This window comes from Mesocricetus auratus, unplaced genomic scaffold, assembly GCF_017639785.1.
Source record: "Mesocricetus auratus isolate SY011 unplaced genomic scaffold, BCM_Maur_2.0 Super-Scaffold_100011, whole genome shotgun sequence".
In the NCBI taxonomy this organism is placed as follows: domain Eukaryota; kingdom Metazoa; phylum Chordata; class Mammalia; order Rodentia; family Cricetidae; genus Mesocricetus; species Mesocricetus auratus.
In genome coordinates, this window is record NW_024429195.1 from 44,437,297 (window position 1) to 44,465,013 (window position 27,717).

The following is a 27,717-nucleotide window of genomic DNA, read 5'->3' on the forward strand; positions in this document are numbered from 1 at the left end:
CCTTCTTGTTTTAAAGAAAGTGGCTGGAGTCATGTAATTGAAGCTGGGGTCTTCTTGGGGTCCGCTGGGGCCGTGTTTCTGGGAAAGGAGCCACTGCTTAAGAAATAGCAGCTCTTGAGCAATGTGGATGATGGAGAAGTTCAGAAAAACTGGAGTTGTGTGTGCTGAGCCTCGGGGCTGGGGCTGCAGGGAGCTAAGCACTTCTGGACACTCACCCAGTCTATTCTAGGGCCTGGAACTGAAAGTCCGTTCTGATGACACAATCGGGCTGTGGTCTTCCTTTCTGACTCATTCACCCTCTCAGGTCCTACCCTCCCTTCGGTAGACCACCACCAGACCCTCCTTTAGCACGGGTACCTCCTTCTCCTCAGCTTCTCTGACCCTTGGGTTAGCAGCTCCTGTGGAGGGCAGGCCAGCCCTGTACAAGGCAACCTCTACTCTTCAGGAGCTACTGCTATGTCATTTTTGGTTTGGGTTAGTTTGGGTGGATGTGTGGTTGTCTTTTGTCAGCTGTTTGTTTAGATTTACTTGTTCATTTTTAACTTAGGTGTCTGTATATGGTCCTGCGTGAGCTCGTGTGTGTATGTGGGCCTGCGTGAGCTCGTGTGTGTATGTGGGCCTGTGTGAGCTCGTGTCTGTGTGTGCAGATGCCCTGGAGCTGGAGGCATAGACAGTTGTGAGCCACCTGATGCAGGCACTTGGAGCCACACCCAGGTGTTGGAGGAATGACAAGTGTGTAAGCACCGAGCCATCTCTCCGAGCCCCTGGTTGGTTTTTTGAGACAGTCTCGTGTCACCCCTACTGGCCTTGGAACTCAGTGTAGCCAAGACTGACCTTCAGCTTCTTACCTCCCTTCCTCCTCCTCCTCCTAAGTACTGGGATTACAAGTGTTTGTCACCGTGCCCAGCTTTCGCCATCTAGGTTTATGGAGTAGGAATCCTCAGCTCCTGTAGACACAAGCCCAGGGTTCTACCTGAACCCCAAGCTATAGCACCAAGGTCAGGACCCCTCATGGGCAGTGAGGAATGATAATCCCAATATGACCTCCTTTCTTTCTCTGCTTAGCTTTGGCGTAGTGGCCTGTGGCTGTCGGGGGTTGAGGAATCTGAACTTTAGGAGAGAGGAAAATAATGTGGTGGCGGTGGGGGTTGTATAACAAAGGAGTTTGCTTACAACTAATAATCTCCAGCTGCAAAAATACCAAAGGAGAGGCCAGGCTGGCCGGCGATATCATTTCTCGCCAGCTCCTCTCTCTCCTCCTCATGCTGCAAGGGGCCATGCTTGGCCTTGGGGAGGTGAAGGGAGCCCAGCCAAGGGCAAGTCTCTGAGAGCAGGGACTTCGACTACCCTTCTTTCCCAGAAGTGGGAGGGGCTGTCACTCAGGCAGGTCACCCCGTCTTGAGGCTTGGACAGAGCATAGGGCTGCACTGGGGAGCAGGGCATCAGATCTCTGTAGGGCTCTTCTTGTCCCCTCTTGCCAAGGGTGGATTGGGGAGCAGGGCCAGGGTGTTGCCAGTCCTAGGGCTGGGCAGTGACTCAGGAAGCCTGAGGAAGTTGGAGAGAAGGCCATCTGTGCCAGCTGGTGCTGGGAAAACAAGAATTGACTGATGAATTTTGCATACATGCCAGCGGCCCCCAGACCCCTGCAGTGCCCACCAAGTAAAGGGCACACAACCCTGTTGATTTTTAGCTGCCCTGCTGACTGTGTGGGGCTACAGAAAGGTCCCTACTTTGGGACTTCAGTTTCCTTTGGAGGTGGCCCAAGGGTTTCATTTTAATCTGGTTTCTCTGTGGTAACCGTGCGTGGGGCAGCTTGGTTGCCTTAACTCTTACTCTGAGCTTTCCTCCTCTGTGGCCTTGTCCTCCTCATCTCCTTTGCCCCACTCCCCAAGAGGGGACAGTCTGGGGAGCTCAGAGGACAGAGTAGCTAGGCTTGGGAATGTGTTAGCACTTGTCGGGATAATAACCTCATCCCTGTGACCTATTTCTCCAGTCGTCTCAGGGTGGGGTTTACCAGAGGGGCCTGAAGAGGAAAGCATTTATGAGAGCCTCCTGTGACTACTCTCCCTTCCCCCCTCCTCTGGCCTCAGTCCTGTGACAATGAGTCAGTGACCCTGGACAGACAACTTCCCTGGATTCTATTCCTTTTACCCCCTCCCACTATTAAGAAATAACCCCTAGATTCTTGTGGAGAAGAAGGGGGGTTGGGGAGTAGTTGAGCAGAGCCCATGGTTATACCTGTAGCTGTGAGGCCGAGAAACCCCTGTGGGCTGAGTGTGGGACAGTGCCTGATAAACTTCCGCCAAAGGCATGTATCAGAAAGGTGGCTTTACCTGTTGTTGAAATAGAGCAGATAAATGTCTGCCTTGGGAATTTACAGGTTTGGAGAGGCATTACTTCTGAGGGTGGCATCAGTGGGGGCATGGAACCAGGGCATGCTGGCATGAGGCCAGCAGCTGTCCTGGCCTCATCCCACCCCCTCCTGTGGCCCCCCACGGCTTAGAGTGGTCGCAGCAGCCGCTCTGCTCCTGCTCCCTTTCTCCTGGTTTATCCCCGGTGTCTCCACCTTCCTCCTGGACTCTCTGTCCCCCATTTCCTATTCTTCTCTGCTTCCCTGGGGTATGAGGAAATTCAGCAATAAGAACATGGAAGAAACAGGGACGCGAGGGGACGTTAGACTCACATTATTAATTCCCAACCTTGTGCCACCAATTTTGTGTCGTGCTGTGTGGGCTTAATATTTTGAAATACTTTTCTCTAAGCTGGGTTCATTTCTGAACATTCTGCTTTTCAGTTTTGTTTTGTTTTTAACTTATGCAATGTGTTCAGCTTCCAGTCAGTACTTATATATTGCGAATGTAGGTCTGGCCCAAACCAAAGGTGTGTGCTGCGCTGTTTAGGTAGTTAGGGTGCTCTTATCTCAGGTAAAAGCAAAGGCTGAGGTGGTAGGTCTATTCTCCCGCCTTTCGGCATGACAAGAGAGCTCTTCCCTGTTGCAGGCAGGATTAGAATTGGAATAGCCCGTCAGTCAGCCAGTGTTTACCTAATCCCTCCTGCTTGTGACAACCCTGAGTCTGGGTTGGGGGCTGGGGGCTGAGTGTATTCGGAGACTTCTATTTGGAGAGACCAGGTACTTGGGAACTCTTTGTGTAGCAAGGTGTGACTCTGCGGATGACACCCAGAGGCGCTCCGGGGAAGGTGATGGCCGCTGACTGGGGGAGGATTAGGCCCCGGGGAGGGCGAGCTCAGAGGAGGCATGGGTGCCTGTGGGAGGGCCTAGCCACAGTGCTCTTCCATTCATTCCGCAGACGTGGAGCAGATGGCCATCGACTGGCTCACGGGAAACTTCTACTTTGTGGATGACATTGACGATAGGATCTTTGTCTGTAATGGAAATGGGGACACCTGTGTCACTCTGCTAGACCTGGAACTCTACAATCCCAAAGGCATCGCCCTGGACCCTGCCATGGGGTGAGAGCGGCAGGCCAGGCCTCTGATCCTGGAAGGAGAGGGGTCCCGGTGCCCGCAATCTACTTAACGTGTGTGCACCCACAGGAAGGTGTTCTTCACCGACTACGGGCAGATCCCAAAGGTGGAACGCTGTGACATGGATGGGCAGAACCGCACCAAGCTGGTCGATAGCAAGATCGTATTCCCGCATGGCATCACCCTGGACCTTGTCAGCCGCCTGGTCTACTGGGCGGATGCCTACCTAGACTACATTGAGGTGGTAGACTATGAGGGCAAGGGCCGGCAGACCATCATCCAAGGCATCCTGGTGAGGGAACTTTTGTCTGGGGGGACCATTAACCAGAGTTATCTGGTGGGGGGTAGTCCTTTGTTGGGGAACTGATCTCTAGGACTCCCAGTAAATGTGGACAGTATGGGAGTGAGCATAGTCAACTCTGTCTTTGGTGGGAGTGGAGCCAGTAGGAATGTGTCAAAGAGGAGGATATGGCTTCCATTCTGACAGTCCCTCAGAGGCACCTTTTACTTCCTTGTTCTTATTTCATGCTTAAAATAGCCCCTGGAGATGAGCAGGCAGTTGACAAAAGTGGGGTTCAGAGATGTTTGGTGATTTGCCAGAGGTTACACAACTGGGCGGCGGCAGCGCTTGATCCCAGCCAGGAGGTCTTGCCACTCGCTAGGCTTGGCAGTAGAACATCCATTCTGGAGTAACTTTCGTGAGCTGCTGTCCCTGGGCTTTGTCTGGAACTCTTCTTGTTTTTAACCTTGGAAGTCTCACAGACCAGCAAACTCTGGTCTTGGGCAAATTGAAGCAACTGGCCACTGTAGGCTTTCTTGGGACACAAGTGTATATACTTGGTCCCCCCCAAAATCTACGTCAAGCTGCGTTGTCCACAGAGGTTAGGGCCTGAGTCTAACGCAGCTGAAAATTGTCAAAGCGTCTACAGGAAGTTTAATTCTGTGAAGGACACTTTTTCCTGCCCTCAGTAGGTGGAACGGTTCACTAATCAGCACGCCAGGTGCTGCATAGCAGTGTCACCATAGAGGCAGAATGTAGGGGGGGATAACATCTCTTAGGAAGGTCCAGAAATTCTTTAAAGAGGTGCTTTGTGAAGGATGACAAACAGAGGAATCAAGAACTTAGCGCTGGGCTAAATAAAACTGGAAGGTGAACTCGGGAAAGTGGATTGTAGAGTTTGGGTGGAAGCCACAGGCCTATTAGACAAAGGAAACATCCCTTTTGTCTTGGTGACCAACCCCGCCTGCCCTCCCAGATTGAGCACCTGTATGGCTTGACTGTGTTTGAGAACTACCTGTACGCCACCAACTCAGACAACGCCAACACCCAGCAGAAGACCAGTGTGATCCGAGTGAACCGTTTCAACAGCACTGAGTACCAGGTTGTCACCCGAGTGGATAAGGGTGGCGCCCTGCACATCTACCACCAGAGACGGCAGCCCCGAGGTAAGCCCGTCCCACGGCCCCTCCAAAGTTGGCTTCACCCTGACGGGATTCCAGGCGTGGGATCCCAGTTCTTCTAGGAAACTGTTGTTTTTTTCTTTATGGTTTTTTGAAACGGGGTTTCTCAGTATAGCCTTGGCTGTCCTGGAACTCCTCACTCTGTAGACCAGGCTGGCCTCAAACTCAGAGATCCACCTGCCTCTGCCTTCTAAGTGATGGGACTAAAGGCGCGCGCCACCGCCGCCCAGTGGGAGCTGTTACTCTTTCATATCGAGAGTGCTTCTAGGCACCGGCTCCCGAGCTGCCGGTCCTGACTTTCTCTCTCATGGGTGTGCCTGCCTTTCCATGCTCCCAGATCCCTTGTGTCTGAGGCTCAGTTGTGGCCAGCTTTAGTCCTGTGGCTTCCAAATTCTAAAATGCAATCAGAACAAAGACCCACTCCGATGGCCTGAGCAGGGCCTCGAGGGTGCTGACAGCTCTCCACTCTGCCCCTAGTGCGGAGTCACGCCTGTGAGAATGACCAGTATGGGAAGCCAGGAGGCTGCTCTGACATCTGCCTGCTGGCCAACAGCCACAAGGCGAGGACCTGCAGGTGCCGGTCTGGCTTCAGCCTGGGAAGTGACGGGAAGTCCTGCAAGAGTGAGTGACAAGTGACGGGAGGGTTGGGCAGGTCGGCCTGCTACGTGTGGGGTGGGTGGGTCCTCAGATGTCCCCCACAGCCCACGGCCTCTGTCGGATGCAGGGGGCAAGGAGCCCACATCCCAGAGTGGTGCTATTCCTACCGCCCACCCGTTCGCTCATGAGTATCTGACACACGCTGGATGTTTGACACTCTTCTGGCAATGAAGGGTGTGTGAGGACAATAAAACCAGAGTTATGACAGTGAGAGCCTCTCTGAGGATGTCCTATCTAAGCCCAGCTCTCTGTGGATGAAGTAAGGCAGCCATATGATTTACCTGAGAGACGAGAGTTTCTAGAGGGAGGAACTTAGAGGACAAAGGTCCTGAGGCCAGCGTAGGGCGTCGGGTGCCGAGACCAGTGGGGCCCAATGGGGTAAGTGAAGAGAGGTGCTCCTCACTGGAGTGAGGCTGCTGTGGAGAGATGGCGTGGTTGGGCTCATACTGTATAAGCTTATTTGGTGCTGGGCAGAGGCTGGGTAGCAGGGAGGGAGCTAGGCGGCTATTTTTGTGGCCTGGGTAAGAGTGATGTGGTTTAGGCTAGGATGGTGGTAGAGGAAATGGTGGAGAGTGACCAGATTCCAACATATTATGAAAGTCCTCCTTTTAGGTCCCAGGTTTCACTACTGAATAGCGGATGTTAAAGTGACAACGAGCCTCCCTTCTTCAGCTTCCCATCCCACATGTCAAACCCCCAGGCACGGTTGTCCTAGGACTGGAGTTGAGCATGTTATCCTGTGTGCTCTTTGACTCAAAGCCCTGTCTGCTCCTGACCCAGCACAGCCAGCACATTGTAGCTCCTCAGACCCAGATTCCAAGTTTGGTGGTGACTGTGTGTGCGTGAGTGTGCATGTGTGCGTGAGTGTGCGTGCGTGTAACTTTGTGCCCCTTGTGCCTGCCTTAGAGCCTGAGCATGAACTGTTCCTCGTGTATGGCAAGGGCCGGCCAGGCATCATCAGAGGCATGGATATGGGGGCCAAGGTCCCAGATGAGCACATGATCCCCATTGAGAACCTTATGAATCCGCGGGCTCTGGACTTCCACGCCGAAACTGGCTTCATCTACTTTGCCGACACCACCAGCTACCTCATTGGCCGCCAGAAAATTGATGGCACTGAGCGGGAGACCATCCTGAAGGACGGTAAGGCGTCAGAAGTGGGAGGTGTGTGGGTAGCGCTCCTGAGCGATGTGGCGCCTGGAAAAGACATCAGAGGCTGAGACATCTCCCTCACAGCGTGAAGAGTCCTCTGCTGACTGGCTGGCTGGGCCGGTTGGCATGGAGATGAGGGGATAGACAGGTTGACCCTTGCATGACCTCCTTCTTGGCTGCGCCAAAAAGAGTCAAGAGGATGGTGGGTTACGCAGTGTGGGCCGCCTTTGCCAGCCCTCGGGAAAATGTAGGGTCTCTCCGCCATTGGCTCAGAGCCCTGGAGCTGTGTGCAGCATGCAGCCAGGAGAAGCCTGAGGCTCTGAATCAGAGCTGGGCCTGCCAGCCCACAAGTGTACATGCACACAGTATGCTGTGTGCAGCTGGGCCTGGGGCCACGGGAACCTACACCCTTGCATGGCCTGACAAAACCCTGTCCTGCTAGTTACACCCCGGCTCTCTCTCTGACCTACTTTGACAGGGCTGCCATGGAGTATCATCAGGGCTGTCCCCACAGAGGCTTCAGGGCTGTGTGTGTTTTGCCTCAGATCTGTACTCTGGGGCCCCCGGGATCTGGTTCCCTAAGCAGTCGGTCTGGCTGATTGATGCCAGCCACCGCCCTGCACCTTGCTCCCCGTACTCCACGCGACCCAGAGAACCTCAGCAGTCAGCAGTCATAAGACTGTGTGGAAGTCAGAAGTAACCCCTGGTCAACAAAAGGTTGGGGTTCCCTTTGCCAGGGGAACTGCTGTTTAGGGGATACTTAAGATGCAGCCTTTGGCTAAGGGAAAAGTCACTTCCTAATTTATTCATTTTGTGAGCTCAGGGATTTCAGGCCTAGGACGTGGCATCACACTTGTTTATGCAGCCAGTGCGTATTGCCTCGGCTGTCTGCCTAAGCACAGGCCCAGACAGGCCCTCACCCGGGAGCCTGCATCAGCATCAGCCCCAGCGTCATTACCTGGCCGCCCCATGCTGTTGTCACAGGCTGACTAAACACGTGTGGCCTCCCAGACGGTCCCTCCCCAGCCTCTCTCCCCCATCTACCCTCCCTGCGTAGCCGCCCGCCCCCACCCCTGCTTCATGTGTCCTTTAAGGGTTGCCCTCATGGCTCCCCCCCCCCAGGCATTCACAATGTGGAGGGCGTAGCTGTGGACTGGATGGGAAACAACCTTTACTGGACTGATGACGGCCCCAAGAAGACCATTAGTGTGGCCAGGCTGGAGAAAGCTGCCCAGACTAGAAAGACTCTAATCGAGGGCAAGATGGCACACCCCAGGGCCATTGTAGTGGATCCTCTCAACGGGTGAGTCTGCCCTGGCCTTGGGTTGAGGGGAGTGGGAACTTGTGCCTCAGAGAAGACCTAGGAGGGAAATGAAGCGCCGGGTGGGCCACGGCGGGGTCAGGTAGGCCACTGTTGCTGGAGTTCCGCCCAGTTCTGCACCACCTTGCCCCAAATAAACACACGGATGGGCGCTATCTTAGTTATTAAACTGTTGGCCAGTGGCTAGGGCTTCTTATTGGCTAACTCGGCCTTTTTTTTTTTTTTTTTTTTTTTTTTTTGGTTTTACGAGACAGTGTTTCTCTGTATTGTTTTGGAGGCTATCGGTTCAGCCAGGCTTGAACTCACAGAGATCCAACTGCCTCTGCCTACTGAGTGCTGGGATTAAAGGCGTGGCCACCACCGCCCAGCAGGCTAACTCTGTCTTAATTATTAATCCATTTCTATTATCTATGGTCTTGGCTTACCGGAGAACACCTTGGCGTCCTCTCTTCCCAGGCTCTTCTAGACTCTGTCTGCCTACATTTCCCATAATTTTCCTCCTCTGGCAGCCCTGCCTATTTCCCTGCCTCTATGGGCCACAGTGTTTTATTCATCAACCAATAAGAGAGACGTACAGAAGGACTTCCCCCACCAGGCCACTGAAGAGGGAATGGGAGCCTGAAAAAGAAAACAGGTGTCTGTCCATCTTAAGGGTAGAGAAGGAAACTGTGACATGTACCTGGACGTCTGCCTGTCCAGTGTGTGTGTCCACGGCTTCCCATACCCAGCCATCCTCTCCTGTTATGTGCTGCCTGGAACACCAGGGACCAGCAGATTTAGTTTCTCACCAGCATCGAGTCTGAGTCGCGGAGAAGCTGTCCTCGCCCTTTCTTTACCACCTGGCTTCTCTCCACCCTCCTCACTTAATTTCCTTCTGATTTTGTCACTCTGCTACAACCTTCTTGAGCGACTTGTTTCTTGAGGGGTGGGGACCTTGGGCAACTTTGGCCGCTGCCAGACACTTGCCCAGCTACTGTAGACACTCATCAGGTGTTGGTTGGACAGAGGCCAGAATAAGTGCAACCTGTGGTTCAGAGGTGAGCAGCTCAGGGAGACCCCTGGGAGGAATTCTGGATGCCACCTAATGATCAGACTCACAAGAGAGGCTGTTGATGACAAGGATGGCGCATGTGGTGCTGACCAGTCACTGCCCACAGGTGGATGTACTGGACAGACTGGGAGGAAGACCCCAAGGACAGCCGGCGAGGGCGGCTGGAGAGGGCTTGGATGGACGGCTCACACCGAGATATCTTTGTCACCTCCAAGACAGTGCTTTGGCCCAATGGGCTAAGCCTGGATATTCCGGCTGGGCGCCTCTACTGGGTTGATGCCTTCTATGACCGAATCGAGACCATACTACTCAATGGCACAGACCGGAAGGTGGGCAGGCATGTGTGCATTGCTGAACCCTGTTTCTACGCAGGAAACTCCATGAGTGTGGATGTCTGTGTGTCCAGGCCCGTGTGGCGCTTCTGTGTTTACTCGTGGCTCTGTAAGTGTGTGCACCTGTGTGTTTGTGTATCGTGTGGGTTGTCTTGTGGATCTGAGGGTGTCTGTCTGCATCTGACCTCTCACTTTCACACCTATGCATGCGCCCCTGCTCTTGCACACACGTGCACAACATACTTTGGTGCAGTCGGCTCCACAGTGTGAGGCGCCTGGGGCAGCATAGATGCATGCTTGTTCACTTGTGGTTTTGTATTTTAGGAGTTGTGTTTGTGTTTAGGTGTGGACCAAACTCCTCCTACTCTCCACATCCCAACCCTCTTTGAACAAGCAACACTAGAGACAATTGGCGATTCCTAGCACACACCATAAGACCTCTGCTCCTTAGCCTTTGCTTCCCGGTTCCTCTTCCCCCAGCTTACCCACATACGCCCTCCACGAGACAATGTGTACTCAAGAGCAAATCTGTTCTTAGTACCCATCACAGTGTGGCCCTTAACAGATCCCCAAAAATGCTTATTAGGTGAAGAAATGAATGGCTGAATACTAACTAGCTGGTGTGTGTGTATGTGTGTGTGTGTGTGTGTGTGTGTGTGTGTTGTGCACGATGTGCTGTGTTTATGCTCTGTGGGAGGTGTATGGGTATGTGCTGTGTTGTGTGTGTGTGTGTGTGTGTGTGTGTGTGTGTGTGTGTGTTTGGGAGCCATAATGGAGTATGAATGATCCCATATGAGGACAGTATGCACAGTCCTTTTTGTCACCTGGAGGAGTCAGTATTACCAGGTCCCCTCATCTCAGAAACATCCCCTCCACTCCTAGATTGTATACGAGGGTCCTGAACTGAATCATGCCTTTGGCCTGTGTCACCATGGCAACTTCCTCTTTTGGACTGAGTATCGGAGTGGCAGTGTCTACCGCTTGGAACGGGGTGCAGCAGGGGCACCCCCAACAGTGACCCTTCTGCGCAGCGAACGACCACCTATCTTTGAGATCCGAATGTATGACGCTCAGCAGCAGCAAGGTACTCGCTTGGTATAGGCTGGGGACAGCGGTCGGTAGCATGGGACCCTAGGCTCTGATACCTAAGCCTTCTGAGAATTCCTCTGACTCTGTTCCCCATTCTCTTCTTGTCCCATGACTGTGTTCTCTCTCTTTCAACAAGCTGTTCCTCTCCTGACTCCCTCTTATATTCCCACGGTTTTTATGCATCCTTTCCTAACTCTGCTGCCCGGTCCCTGTCCTCCCCTCTCCTGCAGTGGGTACCAACAAATGCCGGGTAAATAATGGAGGCTGCAGCAGCCTGTGCCTCGCCACCCCAGGGAGCCGCCAGTGTGCCTGTGCTGAGGACCAGGTGCTGGATACAGACGGTGTCACTTGCTTGGGTATGAGGGACCTGGCTGACAAGGATGGGAAGGGTGGCCCCAGCAGGAAAGCGCTCTGGTCTCAGTCTGAGATTAAGGAGGAAAGAGGGCCCGGTGGGGCTGACAGGAAGCAAGGGGTGGGATTCAGGGAAGGCTCTGGGGTAAAGGCAGATTGGGGGTGGAGACTTGACAGCTTGAAGATCAGGGCAAATGAATGAGGAACCAGGCGACTGTAGAAGGAGGAAGCTGTTCTAACTCCTTTAGCTTTATTCACCATTGCCACAGTAAAATTCAAAATATCGCAGGCTGGGTATGGCAGTGCAGAGATTTAATCCCAGCACTTGGGAGGCAGAGGCAGGAGGATCTCTGTGAGTTCCAGGCCAGCCTGGTATACAGAGAGAGTTCCAGGGCTGCATAATGAAACCCTGTCTTTAAAAAAAAAAAGGCAAAAGCAAAACCAATAAAACATTGTAAATTAGCTAGGTAAGGTGTCCATACCTGTAACCCAGCACTGGGAAACTGAGGCAGGAGGATTGCAAGGTCCAGGCCAGCATGGAGACCCTATCTCAAAAACAAACTTTAAAAAGGAAACTAGGAGAGCGGTGACCACCTCTATATTGCTGTAAGTCACACAGGTTGGTGTGTGTCCATACATCTGCCTCTTTAGGCTTTTATCTGGCACAGAATTCTCTGTGCTACCTTTATTGATTTATTCTAAAGTGCTGGGGAATCAATCCGCTGCCTCATATACACTAGATAACCACTCTATAATGGAGATACTCCCTCAACCCCTCACGTTCCTCATTTTATTTGTTTTTATTTTACGTGTACGTGTGTATGTCTGTGTACCATGCACATGCGTGCCCACGTGGCCAGAAAAGGGCATCAGATCCCCTGGAGCTGGAGTTACAGAGGGTCGCCCGCCAGCCACCGTGCGGGGGCTGGCGATAGAGCCTGGGTCAGCGCTCTTGACTGCTGAACCCCTCTCCAGCCCCCACGCCCATGGTTTTAGATAGCCGCGCTTTCCCAGTGCGAACAGGGTCTGGTAAGGGTTGGGTCCGGCTCTCAGTGTCACACGCACAACTGAGATTAGATTGACAGTGCTCATGACAGAAATGAATAAGCATGCAGTATAGCAAAATACAAAGAAGGGTGCACAAACCGTGCCCTGGATGTCATCTTCCCTGGATGTCACCTTAGGGGGCATCCTCCCAAACATTTTTCTAAACACGTCTATGTAGAGGGAGTCATGCTGCATACGCTCTGCCGTCTCCTGCTTCTGTCGCTTGGCAGTGTGTCATGAATACATAAGGGGCATTTTTAATGGCCCAACTGTACCACTTAGTAAATGTCCCATCATTTACTCAACGGTTTCTCTACTGCTGTAGAGAACAACCTCTACAGTTTGCGGCCGTCTTGAGTTTTGTTTTTTTATGATCACATATTCACTGAGCATAGACTATGTGTGTTTTAAGCATTTCCCATGTAGTAACTTAAGTATTCCCTAAACCGTCTCTTTGGGGGTAGCATTTTTATTATCCCTATTTACAAGTGAAGAAATCAAGGCCCAAGTTAGCACAGGCAGTCCGACCTGAAAGTCCGACTCCAGAGCCCGTTTCTTAAAATCCTTTCTGCCTTCCTTACCTACTTACTCTTTCCTGTAGCTGGAATACTTTTCTTGTCACAGTGTCAGGAGTGAAAAGGGGGTCAGTAGCTGGGTGTGGTGGTGCACACCTTCAATCCCAGCACTGGGGAGGCAGAGGTAGGCAGATCTCTGTGAGTTTCAGGCCAGCCTGGTCTACAGAGAGAGTTCCAAGTCAGTCAAGGCTGCATAGTGAGAGCTTCTCTCAAATACAAAAAAACAAAAAACAAAAAGAAAAAAGTGAAATTGGTCAGGAGAGATGTAGCCGAGAGCAAGGCTGAGGTCAGTGGTGACTGAGCATGTTGGCAGGGACTGTGGAACTGAGAGGGCCTAGGGTAACGATCGTCTTTGTGACATTGACATCATTAAGAGTGGAGGCAGGAATGGTCAGAGAGAAAGTGACACTGGACCAGGGGCAGAGAGAGCGTCCTCAACCATGACGGGGAGTGACCTGAGAAGGTCAACACTGACTTCTAGGAAGACTGGGGAAGAGTAGCCAAGAAGCACTCTGTGGAGAAAAGAGCACATACACCAACTTCTAGACCCAGTGGTCCACGGAGCAGAGGCGAGAGACTCGGTCACCCCTGGGACCCTGGAGAAGTTTTAGAAATATGCTGAGAAGGGGCAGTGCAAAGCTCAGGGCAGCTGACAGTGCAGTCTGGCCTCCAGGCTACCAGTGGCATCGGCAAAGGCCTGCTTAGATGCCGAGGCGCACAGTGATGGCGAGGTGTCCCTGTTGGGGTCAGGGCAGGGGGAGCATGAGGTCTGTCCTCACTCCTGCAGTGCCGAAGATGGATTTGTGAAAGAGAGAATCCAGGACAGGACCTTGGGGGCCCCGAGATGACTCCTAGGAGCAGCTGAGGAGTCAGCAATGGACCACACAAATCTCTGATGCGCAGAGATGGGTTCTCCTGAAAGCTGTTTCATTCTCAGACTGCAGGCAGATACAGAAACCGCCATGTGCTGCCTGAGAAAGAGTTACCGCTTGTAACAAAATAATTTGCTCATGGAGAATTATGTTCTAGGGGGAAATTTTACTCTGTATGTTATCAAAAACAACAAATCACAAGAGAAGTAAGGGAATCTTAGCGCCTGTCCCGTGGCCCGGGCCTAACCGTCCCCCTCACACTCCTGTGGTGCCCACAGCGAACCCATCCTACGTGCCCCCACCCCAGTGCCAGCCGGGCGAGTTTGCCTGTGCCAACAGCCGCTGCATCCAGGAGCGCTGGAAGTGCGACGGAGACAACGACTGTCTGGACAACAGTGACGAGGCCCCTGCGCTGTGCCGTGAGTCACCCCGTCCACCCCGGTGGCCGGGCAGCGAGGCTCTGCCGCCACCCGAGCCACCGCACTGACCCTGACCTGCTTCCCCTCCCAGATCAACACACCTGTCCCTCGGACCGGTTCAAGTGCGAGAACAACCGCTGCATCCCCAACCGCTGGCTCTGCGATGGGGATAACGACTGCGGGAACAGTGAGGACGAATCCAACGCCACCTGTTCAGGTGTGGAGGGGGGGCCAGGTCTGGGGAGACAGAGAAGCATCAGGGAAGGAAAGGAAAGTGTCTATGAGCCCAGAGCAGAGGGAAGGGGCCCTGCGCAGGAGGTGGGGCCTACTGCTCCCTGCCGGGATGGACAGCCCGACAGAGCTGGGTTTACAGGCAGACAGGTGCGGATGGAGATGAGAAATGCGGCAGAACCTCTTCCCAAAGATCCAGAGATCCCTTGGGAGGTGGCGTCAGGCACCAGTGTGATTTGGGACACAGGCACAGGAATAGGAGATGATGGGGGAGGGGGCCGTGAAGGGATTGGATAATGCTTACACCTGACCCCCCCTCACCCCCCCCCCAGCTCGCACCTGCCCACCCAACCAGTTCTCCTGTGCCAGCGGCCGCTGCATCCCTATCTCTTGGACCTGCGATCTGGATGATGACTGTGGGGACCGTTCCGATGAGTCAGCCTCATGTGGTAAGAGGGACGGCGGGGAAGCCAGGCTGGCCGCAGGGAGGGGCAGCTCGTGGGTGGGGACAGGAGAACCCGGTGCGCCTACCTGGTAGCCTTGAGCAAGTTATCTCAAGATGAGTCTTGTCTGCAGCAGGGATCTAACAACAGCACTGATGGGCGAGCGGGGCAGTGCCTGTGTCGGTACCTAGCAGGGGTGAATAAGCAGTTTCCTGGTGAAGCCTGTCACCCCCATATGGCTAGGGGCTCCTCCTTATGTACAGGTCCCCTTCACCACCTGCTCAGAGTTGAGAAGGTGTGACTTTGAGGGCCCCACTCAACGGTTCCTTCTCCCTGACAGCCTACCCCACCTGCTTCCCCCTGACTCAGTTTACCTGCAACAATGGCAGATGCATCAACATCAACTGGCGATGTGACAATGGTAAGCTCCTCCCTTTCGCCGAAGTTCCCAGGAGAGGACCACAGGTCACTGCCAGACCCCAGATGGAGAAGGGCGAGGTCTTAGACTCAAGCCAGGGCTCTCTGCAGGGCCCTGAAGCCCTGAGGATTGACTAGGAGAAAAGAGGAGGGGCCCGAAGTCCTGCGGGGGCACCAGGGTGGGCAGAAGGAAGGCCGTCCCTGCCTCAGCAGGGGAGAGCTGCCCATCCTCTGGCAGGATGCAAGGATTGAGGGCAGTTGAGTGAGGATTAGAGGGCCATCCCCCTTCCCCCTGTATCCCCTCTCTGCCGGGGTCCTTATTGCCTGCCCCAGGCCCTGGGCTGCAGTCTTGGAAGCATACCTGGAGGTCAGCCTTGGACCAGGTGATGTCGGCCCTGAGCCAAGGGGACCACAGTGGATAAACACACGTGCAAGCGATTGTTGTGTGTGCTGCTTTGGGCTCTGTCCTGTCCTGTCTGGTGCTCGGAGCGGTGCGTGGTGCGGTGCGGAGTGTGGTATGGTGCGGTGTGGGGTGATGCGGTGCTGGGTGCGGTGCGGTGCTGTGCGGTGCCGTGTGGTGCGGTGCCGTGCGGTGCTGGGTGCGGTGCGGTGCTGTGCGGTGCCGTGTGGTGCGGTGCCGTGCGGTGCTGGGTGCGGTGCGGTGCGGAGTGTGGTGTGGGGTGATGCGGTGCTGGGTGCGGTGCGGTGCTGGGTGCGGTGCGGTGCCGTGTGGTGCGGTGCCGTGCGGTGCTGGGTGCGGTGCGGTGCATGGTGCGGTGCGGAGTGTGGTGTGGTGCGGTGTGGGGTGATGTGGTGCCGTGCGGTGCTGGGTGCGGTGCGGTGCATGGTGTGGTGCGGTGGTGTCCTTGCTGCCCCTGTGGCTCTAGCCCTGGCTCACATGTGAAGATGGATGGGTTGGGTCAGTGCCATGTTACCCTCCTCCTTGTCGTGTCTCGAGTGCCAATGGCCGCCCTGGCGGTTTCTGTGTTTCAGAGAAGGATTGTGGGGACGGCTCTGACGAAAAGACCTGTCCTGAGCCTGCCGGTCAGTGCATAGAAACACATGCACCATCACCCCAGGACCCTACCAGCCTCAGTTTCCCTAAGCCCCTAGGCTCCCTGGCCCAGAGCTGTCTGGACACACGCAGACAAAAGCAGCAGGGACAGGAGTGGAAATCACAGGGACAAAGTGGCAGAGAGGGCGGGGTGGGGGTGCAGTTCAGAGGAGAGGAAGTGCTGGGTGACACTGAGGAAGCTGACCCTGGGGAGGAAACGCGGTCCAGTCAGAAGGGCAGGAGTGTACTCCAAGAGCCTGGCCAACTTGTCTCTGAGTCCTGTCAGTGCTCAGGAGGCAGGATGTTCATCCAGACACCGACTTCAGGATCCCCCAGCCTCAGCTCTAGGCAGAGCCCCGGGAGTCAGCACCCAGTGCCCGTGTCTGGCCGTGTCCAAGCTCAGGGTGTGGTTAGATAAAGGCTTCTCCAGCCAGCAAGCTCTTAACCTACATTCTGCCTTCCTTTCTCTCCCAAGCCAGAGGAGCCTCTGCCCCTCAGAAGTGAACGATCCCCACACTGTGCTGCCAAGGACGTCCCCACCCCATAGCTTTCTGAGACTCAAGGGAAGGGCCTCCTAGAGCCCGCCCCCCTGCCCTCCCCACCCTGTGGGCCATGGTGCATGTTGCGGTCTATGCAGTTTCTGTGACTTTTCTGTTTGTTGTTTTCTCAGCGGGGGTGGGGCGGGCTGTGGGTGGGAACGAGGGGTCACACAGAAGGTGGCTCTGCTGACCCCATCTTCCACTCTCCCCCTCCCCCCACCCCAGACAATGACTGTGGGGACAACAGCGATGAAGCCGGCTGCAGCCACTCCTGCTCCAGCACCCAGTTCAAGTGCAACAGCGGCCGCTGCATCCCCGAACACTGGACCTGTGATGGGGATAACGACTGTGGGGACTACAGCGACGAGACGCACGCCAACTGCACCAACCAGGGTGAGCCCTCGGCGCTGGCACCCAGTGCAGCCACCACCCGGGAGCTCCGACATGTCTGAGGAGGCTCCAGCCCCACAGGGAAGAACAGATTGCTGGCAAATCGGTGCCACACACTGTAAAGATTGAGGGCCTGGCCGCTGGGTGGCCTTAGGTTTCAGCTGTAGCTCTGCAGCTTGTTATCTGCGTGGCCTTGGGCAAGTCGCTTAATCTCTGCGGGCCTCTGGGGTAAGAACAGACACAGCAGCACTGATAGGGAGGTCTGCGAACTGGGCACAGAATTGCGGTAGAGTGACGAGTCTGGTAAAACATCAGATTGGCAGGGAGTCTAACCGGGCATGGTCCCTCACACCTATAATCCCAGCACACGGGAGGGGGAGGCAGGAGATCCATCGCTGAGAGACAAGGTCAGTCGGGACTACTGAGTGAGGCCCTGTCTGGAAAAGAAAGAAGGAAGAGTACAAAGGATTGGAAGGCGTGAGGAGGACAGGATGGGCGCCCAGTGCCCCGGAGAGGCTTCTTGGTGGAGGCCCTCTCTGGGAGTGTTGTTTTCTTAGCTTTGGCCCACTGCTGACATGAAAGACTGCAGACCTAGGATTGTTCTGGGTTTTAGAAAAGCCCGAAATGCCTTTTCCCCCCTGTGAGCTTTATTAAGTTTTAATACTGGCATATTAGTTTCCTAAGGGTTCTGTAACAGTGCCCAGACTGAGTGATTTAAACACAGTCCTGCAGAGTAATCTGTCCTCGGGGCTGGCTCCTCCCCAGCCCATGAAGGAAAGCACGTCCCTTGTGTCTTGGAAACCTTTGGCCTTCCTCTGCGATAGACTCTTTATCCTATCTCCGCATTCATCTTCCCTGAATGGGTCTGTTCCTGGGTCCACATTTTTCTTTTTATAGGGACATTAATACTGTTAATTAGGCTTTACTACCCCAGTGATTTTAATCAGCAAAGACACTATTGCCAAGCAGGGCGACCTTGACAGGTATGGTGGTTCAGTGTCCTTTTAGGGATTGTAGTTCAACTCATGACAACTGACATTTTCCAAGCCTTACATTGGCCCACGGCCGCAGTCTCTTGCCTCAGAGTTAGAGCTGTGAATACTGGGTGCCGGGGACCCCCCACTATGCATCCAGCTGAGAGGCAGGACCAGGAGGGTCACAGGAGGCTGAGGAAACAGTAACTGAGTCTTCAGGGTCATCTCTTCAAAGGGCGGGCCAGGAAAAGATCCGGGGCTGTGTGAAGTAGCACACGGACCTGTTACCCCACAAGCCAGGTGGGCTAGACCAATGGCTTCCCCTGCGTGCACTTGCTCCTGCAGGCAATAGGAGGAGATGGGTTGGGTGGGGCCTGGCCCATGGGATGGATCAGAGATAGAATTGGCAGTGATAAGCCGGGCGTTGGTGGCGCACGCCTTTAATCCCAGCACTCGGGAGGCAGAGGCAGGCGGATCACTGTGAGTTCGAGACCAGCCTGGTCTACCGAGCGAGTTCCAGGACAGCCTCCAAAGCCACAGAGAAACCCTGTCTCGAAAAACCAAAAAAAAAAAAAAAAAAAAAAAAAAAAAAAAAGAATTGGCAGTGATAGTTAACCTGTGGTTTGAGCTGGCATGGCCTAAGGACCCTTCAGGAGGAGGTGCGTCTGACTGGCCACTAGACTGTCGGAGAGTGTGAGACTTCTCGTGGGGGTGAGGGCAGCTTGGGCTCTGAAGGAGAAACTGAACGCTTCTAGAGGTGCAGGCTAGGCCAGGCAGGCAGGCAGATGAGCAAAGCCTCTTGCATTGACAGGGGATGAGGCTGTGCTAAATGCAGCAGCTTCCAATAGCTGATAAGAGTCAGGCAAAGGCTTAACCTGGAAGGCAGTGGGGAGCTTTGGGAAATGGTACCATGTTGGTGACACTTTTGGAAGACAACTCTGGAAGGAAATGAGATTGAACTTCAGGCACCCTGGGGGCGGAGGGTCAGGTCACAGGCAGCTGGTGAGAGTTGAGAAGTGAGGAGCAGCCCTGTCATGGCAGGGAGGAGGGAGCCGTGGACACACTAGGACAGTGTGAGACCTAGCCAGTACCTGACCAGTGTTCTGCTCTGTTGCTGGCCTTGCAGGGTCAGGTGGGACACAGCAAGGCCCTGATGCACCAGTGAGCTTGTGCCCAACCCTGCTGCCAGGCTACACCTGTTCTCTGCACATGTGGAAAGAGACCTCTGTACCCCTCGTCCACCTTTGACCCCTGCTCTGCCTCCCACCCCCCTTCTCCCTACTCTAGCTCCCTGATCAAATGGTTTCTGATCAGAGGCCCGTTGACACTCTGAAGTGTCACCCCACGAGGCTGGCGCCATTACTGGCTTTGTCTCCACAACATGCGTCATTGCTCACGGTCAAAGCCTTGATCTAGCTCTCTCCACTAGACTCTAAGCTATGTAGAGGCAAGAACTTGATCTTAGGCCCTGACAGCACCTGGGGCGGTGCTTGGAACACAGCTGGCACTCAGTGAGTGTGGAGTGGATGAGAGAAATAATAGGATGAACGCGTTTGAGCTCTGTCCTGACAAAATGCTTAGCCGGTCCACATCCCTAGTGTCAAAAGGGGGGCACTAGATAAGATGATCGCTGGGATCCTTGAAGGGGTGACGTCCGAGTCTCTTGGTGGGTCAGGGCTTCCAGGCTATCGGCAGGTTCACAGCGTGCACCGGGCCTCCTCATCTTGGCATCCAGGCTTGGCTGAGGTGGTGGCAAAGGTCGGACCAGAGTGCCTCTCCCTCCTGATGAACTCCCCTTGCCTCTGCGCCCTCCAGCCACAAGACCTCCTGGTGGCTGCCATACGGATGAGTTCCAGTGCCGCCTAGATGGCCTGTGCATCCCCCTGCGGTGGCGCTGTGACGGAGACACTGACTGCATGGATTCCAGTGATGAGAAGAGCTGCGAGGGGGTGACCCATGTTTGTGACCCAAATGTCAAGTTTGGCTGCAGGGACTCAGGTGAAGAGGACTAAAGGGTGCTCATGTGGCGGCGTGGGTAGGAGGAGGCCATCTTGAAACCTTAACGGTGGGGCGGGGAGGGGGACGGCCAAGAAAACCCCAGAGTCTGCATGGAGGACCCTGGGAGCCCAAACCCTGGCCAGAATTGAGCGTCAGCACCTTGTGCAGGTTCCTGCCCTCTTAGTTACCTGTGGGTTTGACAGAAAATGCTTCATGGTTCGGAGTGGGCTCCAAAGCACTTGGGCAGGGACCCTGTTAGATAAGCCCACCGGGTCTGGGCGGGGCACGGAGAGTCCCAGTTTCCTGGCCTGGCTCCTCATTCTGCGTCCATCTCATCCCTCAGCTCGGTGCATCAGCAAAGCGTGGGTGTGTGACGGTGACAGTGACTGTGAGGACAACTCAGATGAGGAGAACTGCGAGGCCCTGGCCTGCAGGCCACCCTCACATCCCTGTGCCAACAACACCTCCGTCTGCCTGCCCCCGGATAAGCTATGTGACGGCAAAGATGACTGCGGAGATGGCTCGGATGAGGGCGAGCTCTGCGGTGAGGTCCTAGCAGGTCCTGGGGTCAGCAGTGTGGAGAGGCATCTGGGCCAGGGCAGGTCTGCAGGAGGGGGTCTGGGGCAGGAGTGGGCAGTACTCGGGGTGTCTCCAACAATGTATGTTGGTCTAGGATCTGCTGTGGCATCCCGTGACCACAGCATTTCCTCCACCAGGTGGCCCAGTGAGGCGTCCACAGTATGTCTGTCTCCACACGAGAAAGAGACCCAGAGCCCTTGAAAAAGTAGTCTAGAGTCATACCACTCCGCTGGCATGGCGGGGAGGGGGTGTTTAGGACTCCCGAGCTGGAATAGACCCCTCAGTCTGACCACTGAATAGGGAGGCCAGACTGGAGGTGTGATCTGAGCAGACTTCTGGGGGAGGGGAATTTAACTGGGCTCCCAGAAACGAGCAAGTGTACAGGGTCGGGGTCGGGGTCGGGGTCAGGGAGGGCCACTCGGGTGATTTGATGGTCTGAGCAGAGCAAACAGGACACCTGACTTCTGGGAAAGGGAACGACGGCGAAGGATAAAGCCACGCGGGACGGGCCCAGGAACTGCTGACGTGGCGGCAGCAGGGCAGCGAGTTCTAGGGCTGTCAGAAGGGTTGGGGCGTTCCCCTCTGCAGCCTCCCCCAGATTACACCACAGTAGGGAGAGATCAAAGAGAGGCCTTGACCTAAGGCCTCTCCCGGAGAGGAGGCAAAATGCCCAGGCCCCAGCTGTGGACCCAGGAGGGTACGGGAACATAGAGAGCAGAGGGTGGCGTGGGGAGAGGGGACGAGGCCTGGATGTCAGGCTCTGGTGATCCAGTCCTGAGGATCGTGGGGAGCGAGGCAGAGACCTCCCAGGGGCTGTGGGTAGGAATCCAGGGCTTGGACTGGGATAGAAAAAACTTGAAGGCTCCACAGAGCCCTGTCGTGCCTCCTCTCAGATCTTGACCCTGGACCTGTCCCCCGCCTGTCCCCGCAGACCAATGTTCCCTGAATAATGGTGGCTGTAGTCACAACTGCTCAGTGGCTCCTGGCGAAGGCATCGTGTGCTCTTGCCCCCTGGGCATGGAGCTAGGCCCTGACAACCATACCTGCCAGATCCAGAGCTACTGTGCCAAGCACCTCAAATGCAGCCAGAAGTGCGACCAGAACAAGTTCAGCGTTAAGTGCTCCTGCTATGAGGGCTGGGTCTTGGAGCCTGATGGCGAGAGCTGCCGCAGTCTGGGTAAGACACGGTGGAGTGGGGGAACCAGTCCTGGTCCTGTCCCCCAGCTGCAGTGGGCTGGGCACTTCAGTGACCAAACATGGACGTCTGAGCTTCCCATGTGGGCCAAGGCCAGGGCCAGCAGAGACCCTGGCCTAGCCGGTGGCTCAGAAACACAGTACACCTCGTGATGACCGATCACATCCCTCCCCACCAGATCCCTTCAAACCTTTCATCATCTTCTCCAACCGCCATGAGATCCGCCGCATTGACCTTCACAAAGGGGACTACAGCGTCTTGGTGCCCGGCCTGCGAAATACCATTGCCCTGGACTTCCACCTCAGCCAGAGCGCCCTCTACTGGACTGATGTGGTAGAAGACAAGATCTACCGTGGGAAGCTGCTGGACAACGGAGGTGACTCGCTGGGTCTGGGCGTGGTGCCAGGATTACACACAGATGGTACTTGGGCATTCAGGGTCACAGACCCAGATCCAGGTGGCCCCAAGGCTGAGACTCCGGCTCCCATCCCCCACTCCCCTGGTAATTGGGTTAGATTTCGCTGTGGGTCTCAGAGCCTGATGCCCATAATTACCATGAGCATTGCTGCTAGCCCGATAATTAATGAAATGATCACCCTTTCTTTGGAATGGCCCGAAGACTGGCTCCTAGTCTTGGAATTTCAGGCTTAGAAGGAAAATACCATGAAGGAATAGGATCCCTGAGCCTCTGTCTCATGGCAGCCTGAGTCATCACGGGCTCAGTATTGAGCTTCTGCTGTTCAGCAGGCACTGGACACAGTGCTGATCAAGACAGACAGTTTTAAGTTATGTGTCAGGGTGTGTCCCTGAGGAGGTGGCATCTGAACACAGGCATGAAAAGAGCACGTTTTACTAGAGGAGTTTGTATTGTTGATTGTCAAGGAAACTTGAAAACATCTCAAATGTCCATCGCCTGGAGAATAGCTAAGGAAACCGATCTATTCATCACATGACAGTTTCTAAAATAGTAAGACGCAGGGACATGTTAGCATAGAATATCTTCAGGACATTCTATGGGGTAATTTCTAGCAAGTTTCATCATCCTCATACTATGTACAGACATGTTTCTAGAAGCTTCCACCCTCCCTGATGTGCTTTCCCAGCTAACCCCATCAGAGCACTCCATGCAGAGAGTGGCCGCCCTCACCCTCCTCCCGGAGCCCCCTTTTCCACCCACCTCCTGGTGGGAAGAGGCCCGGGTGAGGAGAGGGAGGGGGGCTTTGGGAATACCGCGCCAGGAGCCGGGCCCGTCAGAGGACTCAGCCCATCAGGATGAGGGTGGCTCATTGAGGGACCTAGGATCTCCACCTCTGCTGTGCCCCACCCCGGGGTCTCTCACCCCCTGCAACCTTCTCTCCTAGCCCTGACCAGCTTTGAAGTAGTGATTCAGTATGGCTTGGCCACGCCGGAGGGCCTGGCTGTCGACTGGATTGCAGGCAACATCTACTGGGTGGAGAGCAACCTGGACCAGATTGAGGTGGCCAAGCTGGATGGAACCCTCCGGACCACTCTGCTGGCGGGTGACATTGAGCACCCAAGGGCGATTGCACTGGACCCTCGAGATGGGTGAGGACTGTGTCCATCCCTTCCTCTCCCTTCCTAGCCCTGTGGTCCCTCTGATGATCTGTTCAGCCCAGCCAGGGAAACTCGTTGTCTTGGTACTGTTGATCCCCTCATGTTTTACCGATGGTGCCACCACCACCAACTTTGGCCTCCCCCCTCCCTCCCTAGGATTCTGTTTTGGACAGACTGGGATGCCAGCCTGCCTCGAATTGAGGCAGCATCCATGAGCGGCGCTGGGCGCCGTACCATCCACCGAGAGACAGGCTCTGGGGGCTGGCCCAACGGGCTCACCGTGGACTACCTGGAGAAGCGCATCCTCTGGATTGATGCCAGGTCAGCACTCTCTACCACCCAGGGTTGAGGCAGCAGCACCCGGGCAGGGGCCTGGGGCCAGCAGGAACAGAGGTGAAGCCAACACCGTGGGGGGGGTTCGGGGCGAGGGGTGGGAGGACTGAAGAGAAGAAAAGCAGGGTGTGACCTGTAGTTACTCACCTTCCGCTCTGCTGAGGGCTCTGCCTTCCTGCAACTCACACCAAAGCTCCGGATGCCATCTGCAAGCCTGGGAAGGAAATCTAGAAGGCTCCTTCAGGGGTCATAAGGCTAGGATCCCAACCTCACCCCACCCTGCCCCGCCTCAGTCTTTCCTTCTTTCTTTGGTCACCTGGTGGAGCTCGGGGAAGGTGCTCCCTGTCGGGGTGGGGAAGATGCTGCCTGTGTCTCTCTGAGGTCCTCACTGCTCGCTTGATCACACCCTCAGGTCGGACGCTATCTACTCAGCCCGGTATGACGGCTCCGGTCACATGGAGGTGCTTCGGGGACACGAATTCCTGTCACACCCATTTGCAGTGACACTGTATGGCGGGGAGGTGTACTGGACCGACTGGCGAACAAACACGCTGGCTAAGGCCAACAAGTGGACTGGCCACAATGTCACCGTGGTACAGAGGACCAACACCCAGCCCTTTGACCTGCAGGTGTACCACCCTTCCCGGCAGCCCATGGGTAAGGGGCTGACCTTGCAGGCGGTCGCTGGCCAGGGAGGGTACGGGGGAGCCGGAGGGGCCCGCGCTGGCGCGGTGAGGGTGTGCGGACTCAGGAAGGATGCGAGCTGGGGTGGGATCCAGATGAGAAAGGCCAGGTAGGGACCAAGACGTCACAGGGTGTCCCTGCTGTCTTCTCTCTGGCTCAGCTCCAAATCCATGTGAGGCCAATGGCGGCCGGGGGCCCTGTTCCCACCTGTGCCTCATCAACTACAACCGGACTGTTTCCTGTGCTTGCCCCCACCTCATGAAGCTGAAAGACAATACCACCTGCTACGGTAGGAGGCCACTTCCCCCAACAGCCACGGGTAAACTGAGGCTGGGGGGGGCCTGAAGCAAAGGAGCGGCTGGAAGGAGAGGCTCCCCAAACCAGTACAGGACCCGACATACGCTGCATGGTCTCTTTGTGGTGGTTCTCAACCTGTGGATTGCAACCTCTCTGGGGATCACGCGACCCTTTCACAGGGTCACATATCAGATTGCTATATATTAGATACGAGACATTAGGACTCGTAACAGTAACAAAATTACAGTCTTTACGATAAAGCAACAAAATAATTTTATAGTTGAGCTCACCACATCATGAGGGACTGTACTAAAGGGTCGCAACATTAAGACAGTTGAGAACGATGGCACCAGAGGGAATTCAGGGGAGGGACCTAATCTAGGCAGGCAGGAAGCCTGAAGGCAAGGGACAGCCTTCAGTGACCCGCCTGCGCCCCACAGAGTTTAAGAAGTTCCTGCTGTACGCACGTCAGATGGAGATCCGGGGTGTGGACCTGGATGCCCCCTACTACAATTACATCATCTCCTTCACCGTTCCCGACATCGACAACGTCACGGTGCTGGACTATGACGCCCGCGAGCAGCGCGTTTACTGGTCTGACGTGCGGACGCAAGCCGTCAAGCGCGCCTTCATCAATGGCACAGGCGTGGAGACGGTCGTCTCTGCAGGTTCTGACGCTGTCCCCGACCCCAGGGCTGGCACCAGTCCCGTCCCCCATAGTCCTGACGCTCTTTCTCCACACTCGTCTCCGTGTGGTGTCTAGCCCCAGTTTCCTGACCCTGGTTCCCCAGAAACCATATTCTCCTTGGCCTACACCCTGCAAAAACCAACCGCCACCTCCCCATTTGTGCCTTCAGACTTACCAAACGCCCATGGGCTGGCTGTGGACTGGGTGTCCCGCAATCTGTTCTGGACAAGTTACGACACCAACAAGAAGCAGATTAACGTGGCCCGGTTGGACGGCTCCTTCAAGAACGCAGTGGTGCAGGGCCTGGAGCAGCCTCACGGCCTGGTCGTCCACCCGCTTCGTGGGTGAGTCTGCGGCTCAGGGCCGGGGCACGCCCGTGGGAGGCGGGACAGGAGAACTCTTACCCGCTCTTCTTGGCACTTTTCCCAGCAAGCTCTACTGGACCGATGGCGACAACATCAGCATGGCTAACATGGACGGCAGCAACCGCACTCTGCTCTTCAGTGGCCAGAAGGGCCCCGTGGGTATGCCCTGCCCAGCTGGCTCCTGCCCTAGGTCTCTCCCAGCCCCACCGCGCCCGTTCCCAGCCCACCTCGTTCCAGACCTGTGGTGGTACCTTTCTTGCACAAATAAAGCCTGTCTGGAGATGAGAGGAGGAGCAAGCCACAGCACACCTTACCTCCTAAGCATCTCAGCAGAGAAGCAAGCCATTTCCTGTTTGTCCCTGCTCATATCCTGTTTCTGTACATCACTACCTGTCTGTCTGTACAGACCTCCAGACCTCTATGGTTTGCTAGTGGCAAGCTCCATTCTCTGACCCCCCGACAGGCTTTATTTGTGCAAGGAAGATATCACCACACAGACCCCATCAGCCTCCTATGTTCCCAGCCCTGGATGCGGCCCTGGTGCCAGGCTCCATGGCTGTGACACCGATTCTTCTTCCAGGGCTGGCTATTGACTTCCCCGAAAGCAAACTCTACTGGATCAGCTCTGGGAACCACACGATCAACCGCTGCAATCTCGATGGGAGTGGGCTGGAGGTCATTGACGCCATGCGGAGCCAACTGGGCAAGGCCACTGCACTGGCCATCATGGGTGAGGCTGGGGTGGAGGGAGGGGCAGGAGGGAGGCAGGCCGGGCACCATGGGCTGGATGGGTGGGGGGAATCTCCTGGGTGCCGCCTTCCACCCCATAAGCCTAGTGACTTCCACAGGAGGGTTGAGTTAAGGGCCCTTCCCTCCCAAGGGTCTTATTCCGTCCTGTTTGCCTCAGGGGACAAGCTGTGGTGGGCAGATCAGTTGTCGGAGAAGATGGGCACATGCAACAAGGCTGACGGCTCTGGGTCTGTGGTGCTGCGGAACAGCACCACGTTAGTTATGCACATGAAGGTGTATGACGAGGCCGTCCAGCTAGGTAGGCAGTGGGGGAGGGGGTGCTACCCTGAGGGCTTGCAGCAGCGGGGATGGGGGGGTGGTAGGAGAGGGGTTTCAAAGCTGTCCCCGGGAGCAGCCTTCCAAGGGCGTAAAGGGTGGGTTAGGTTCCACTCGTCACCCCCTGGGACTTCTTTTCCTTGTCTCCACTGAGGTGTCCTGTAGGCTCGAAGTCTGACTAGAAGGTCCAGGGGCCTACGAAGACCAAAGATGGGAGAGTTGGGTTGTGTGGGACTCTGACGGGTCCAAAATGAATCTAGTTGATGGGGGGACCATCCTGTCCCCCAGCAGCCCAAACCTGTATCTGCGTCTCCCATGAAGGCCGCCTAACCCTTCCACTCTGTCCCCTGCCCTTCCCCAGAGCGTGAGGGCACCAACCCCTGCAGCATCAACAATGGGGACTGTTCCCAGCTCTGCTTGCCGACCTCAGAGACAACTCGCTCCTGTATGTGTACAGCTGGCTACAGCCTCCGGAGTGGACAGCAGGCCTGTGAAGGTCAGTTCCTGGCGTCTCCCAGCCTAACCTTGATCCCTCCCACCATACCGCTGCCTCTTGCATTTGGGGAAAACGATGTTCATCACATATTACCAGGCATCTTCTGGGTTCGATGCTCACCCAGCTTCACTGTTCTGGGTACCATGAATAAAATCTTCAGGCAGAAGATGGGGCCAGCATAGTGACTGTGATGGTTCAGTGTCTGCAGTAGGTGTTGGTTGAGGTAGACTCCAGGTGACAGAAGCAGGCCAGCTTAGCTGAGGAGGCGTACTGTGCCCTGGGTTTATAAAATGGGTGGAGAACTTGATGCTTGGCACAATGGAGAAACAGGTTGGTGGTAACACTGGCAGAGTGCGCTTAGCATGATGCCCTGAGCCCTAAGTTCTAACCCAACCACATGTGCACGCACACGCGCATACCGTACAAGAGGCAAGAACAGAGCTAACCCGTCAAGTTCCTGGGCCCCTGGGCCCTGCAGTGGGCAGAGAGTGGGAAGTCGGTGATAAGGTTGTGAGCTAGGGTGGGGTTCCTTGGGTTCCCAGCCAGGAGTGCCTGGAAAGTGGTGTTTGGAGGAGATTACC

At 55.4% G+C, this 27,717-nt stretch overlaps 1 protein-coding gene and 2 long non-coding RNA genes across 4 annotated transcripts in view; 1 reads left to right on the forward strand and 2 right to left on the reverse strand.

Moving 5' to 3' along the window:
- Lrp1 (LDL receptor related protein 1) overlaps positions 1 to 27,717 on the forward strand; it is an 80,194-nt gene that overhangs the window by 21,097 nt on the left and 31,380 nt on the right. Inside the window, exons 7-35 of one of the 2 annotated variants that reach the window (XM_040754731.1) lie at positions 3,309 to 3,471; positions 3,556 to 3,778; positions 4,743 to 4,932; positions 5,425 to 5,568; positions 6,511 to 6,747; positions 7,879 to 8,059; positions 9,235 to 9,457; positions 10,343 to 10,544; positions 10,780 to 10,905; positions 13,673 to 13,813; positions 13,905 to 14,030; positions 14,377 to 14,493; positions 14,828 to 14,908; positions 15,898 to 15,948; positions 16,723 to 16,890; positions 19,677 to 19,859; positions 20,203 to 20,403; positions 21,370 to 21,615; positions 21,812 to 22,009; positions 22,995 to 23,199; positions 23,365 to 23,529; positions 23,954 to 24,198; positions 24,386 to 24,514; positions 24,963 to 25,190; positions 25,380 to 25,554; positions 25,640 to 25,734; positions 26,156 to 26,305; positions 26,483 to 26,623; positions 27,002 to 27,136. In XM_040754731.1, the coding sequence (XP_040610665.1) occupies positions 3,309 to 3,471; positions 3,556 to 3,778; positions 4,743 to 4,932; positions 5,425 to 5,568; positions 6,511 to 6,747; positions 7,879 to 8,059; positions 9,235 to 9,457; positions 10,343 to 10,544; positions 10,780 to 10,905; positions 13,673 to 13,813; positions 13,905 to 14,030; positions 14,377 to 14,493; positions 14,828 to 14,908; positions 15,898 to 15,948; positions 16,723 to 16,890; positions 19,677 to 19,859; positions 20,203 to 20,403; positions 21,370 to 21,615; positions 21,812 to 22,009; positions 22,995 to 23,199; positions 23,365 to 23,529; positions 23,954 to 24,198; positions 24,386 to 24,514; positions 24,963 to 25,190; positions 25,380 to 25,554; positions 25,640 to 25,734; positions 26,156 to 26,305; positions 26,483 to 26,623; positions 27,002 to 27,136 (4,869 nt within the window). The remainder of the gene's footprint in view (positions 1 to 3,308; positions 3,472 to 3,555; positions 3,779 to 4,742; positions 4,933 to 5,424; positions 5,569 to 6,510; positions 6,748 to 7,878; positions 8,060 to 9,234; positions 9,458 to 10,342; positions 10,545 to 10,779; positions 10,906 to 13,672; positions 13,814 to 13,904; positions 14,031 to 14,376; positions 14,494 to 14,827; positions 14,909 to 15,897; positions 15,949 to 16,722; positions 16,891 to 19,676; positions 19,860 to 20,202; positions 20,404 to 21,369; positions 21,616 to 21,811; positions 22,010 to 22,994; positions 23,200 to 23,364; positions 23,530 to 23,953; positions 24,199 to 24,385; positions 24,515 to 24,962; positions 25,191 to 25,379; positions 25,555 to 25,639; positions 25,735 to 26,155; positions 26,306 to 26,482; positions 26,624 to 27,001; positions 27,137 to 27,717) is intronic. The other variant, XM_040754732.1, reaches the window with a different exon arrangement.
- On the reverse strand, positions 13,546 to 14,817 carry LOC121143256. The gene is made up of 2 exons (XR_005880444.1): positions 14,576 to 14,817; positions 13,546 to 14,050 (listed from the first exon to the last, which is right to left on the reverse strand). It is a non-coding gene; the product is annotated as an uncharacterized LOC121143256 (long non-coding RNA).
- LOC121143257 lies at positions 23,372 to 24,003 on the reverse strand. The gene is made up of 2 exons (XR_005880445.1): positions 23,858 to 24,003; positions 23,372 to 23,755 (listed from the first exon to the last, which is right to left on the reverse strand). It is a non-coding gene; the product is annotated as an uncharacterized LOC121143257 (long non-coding RNA).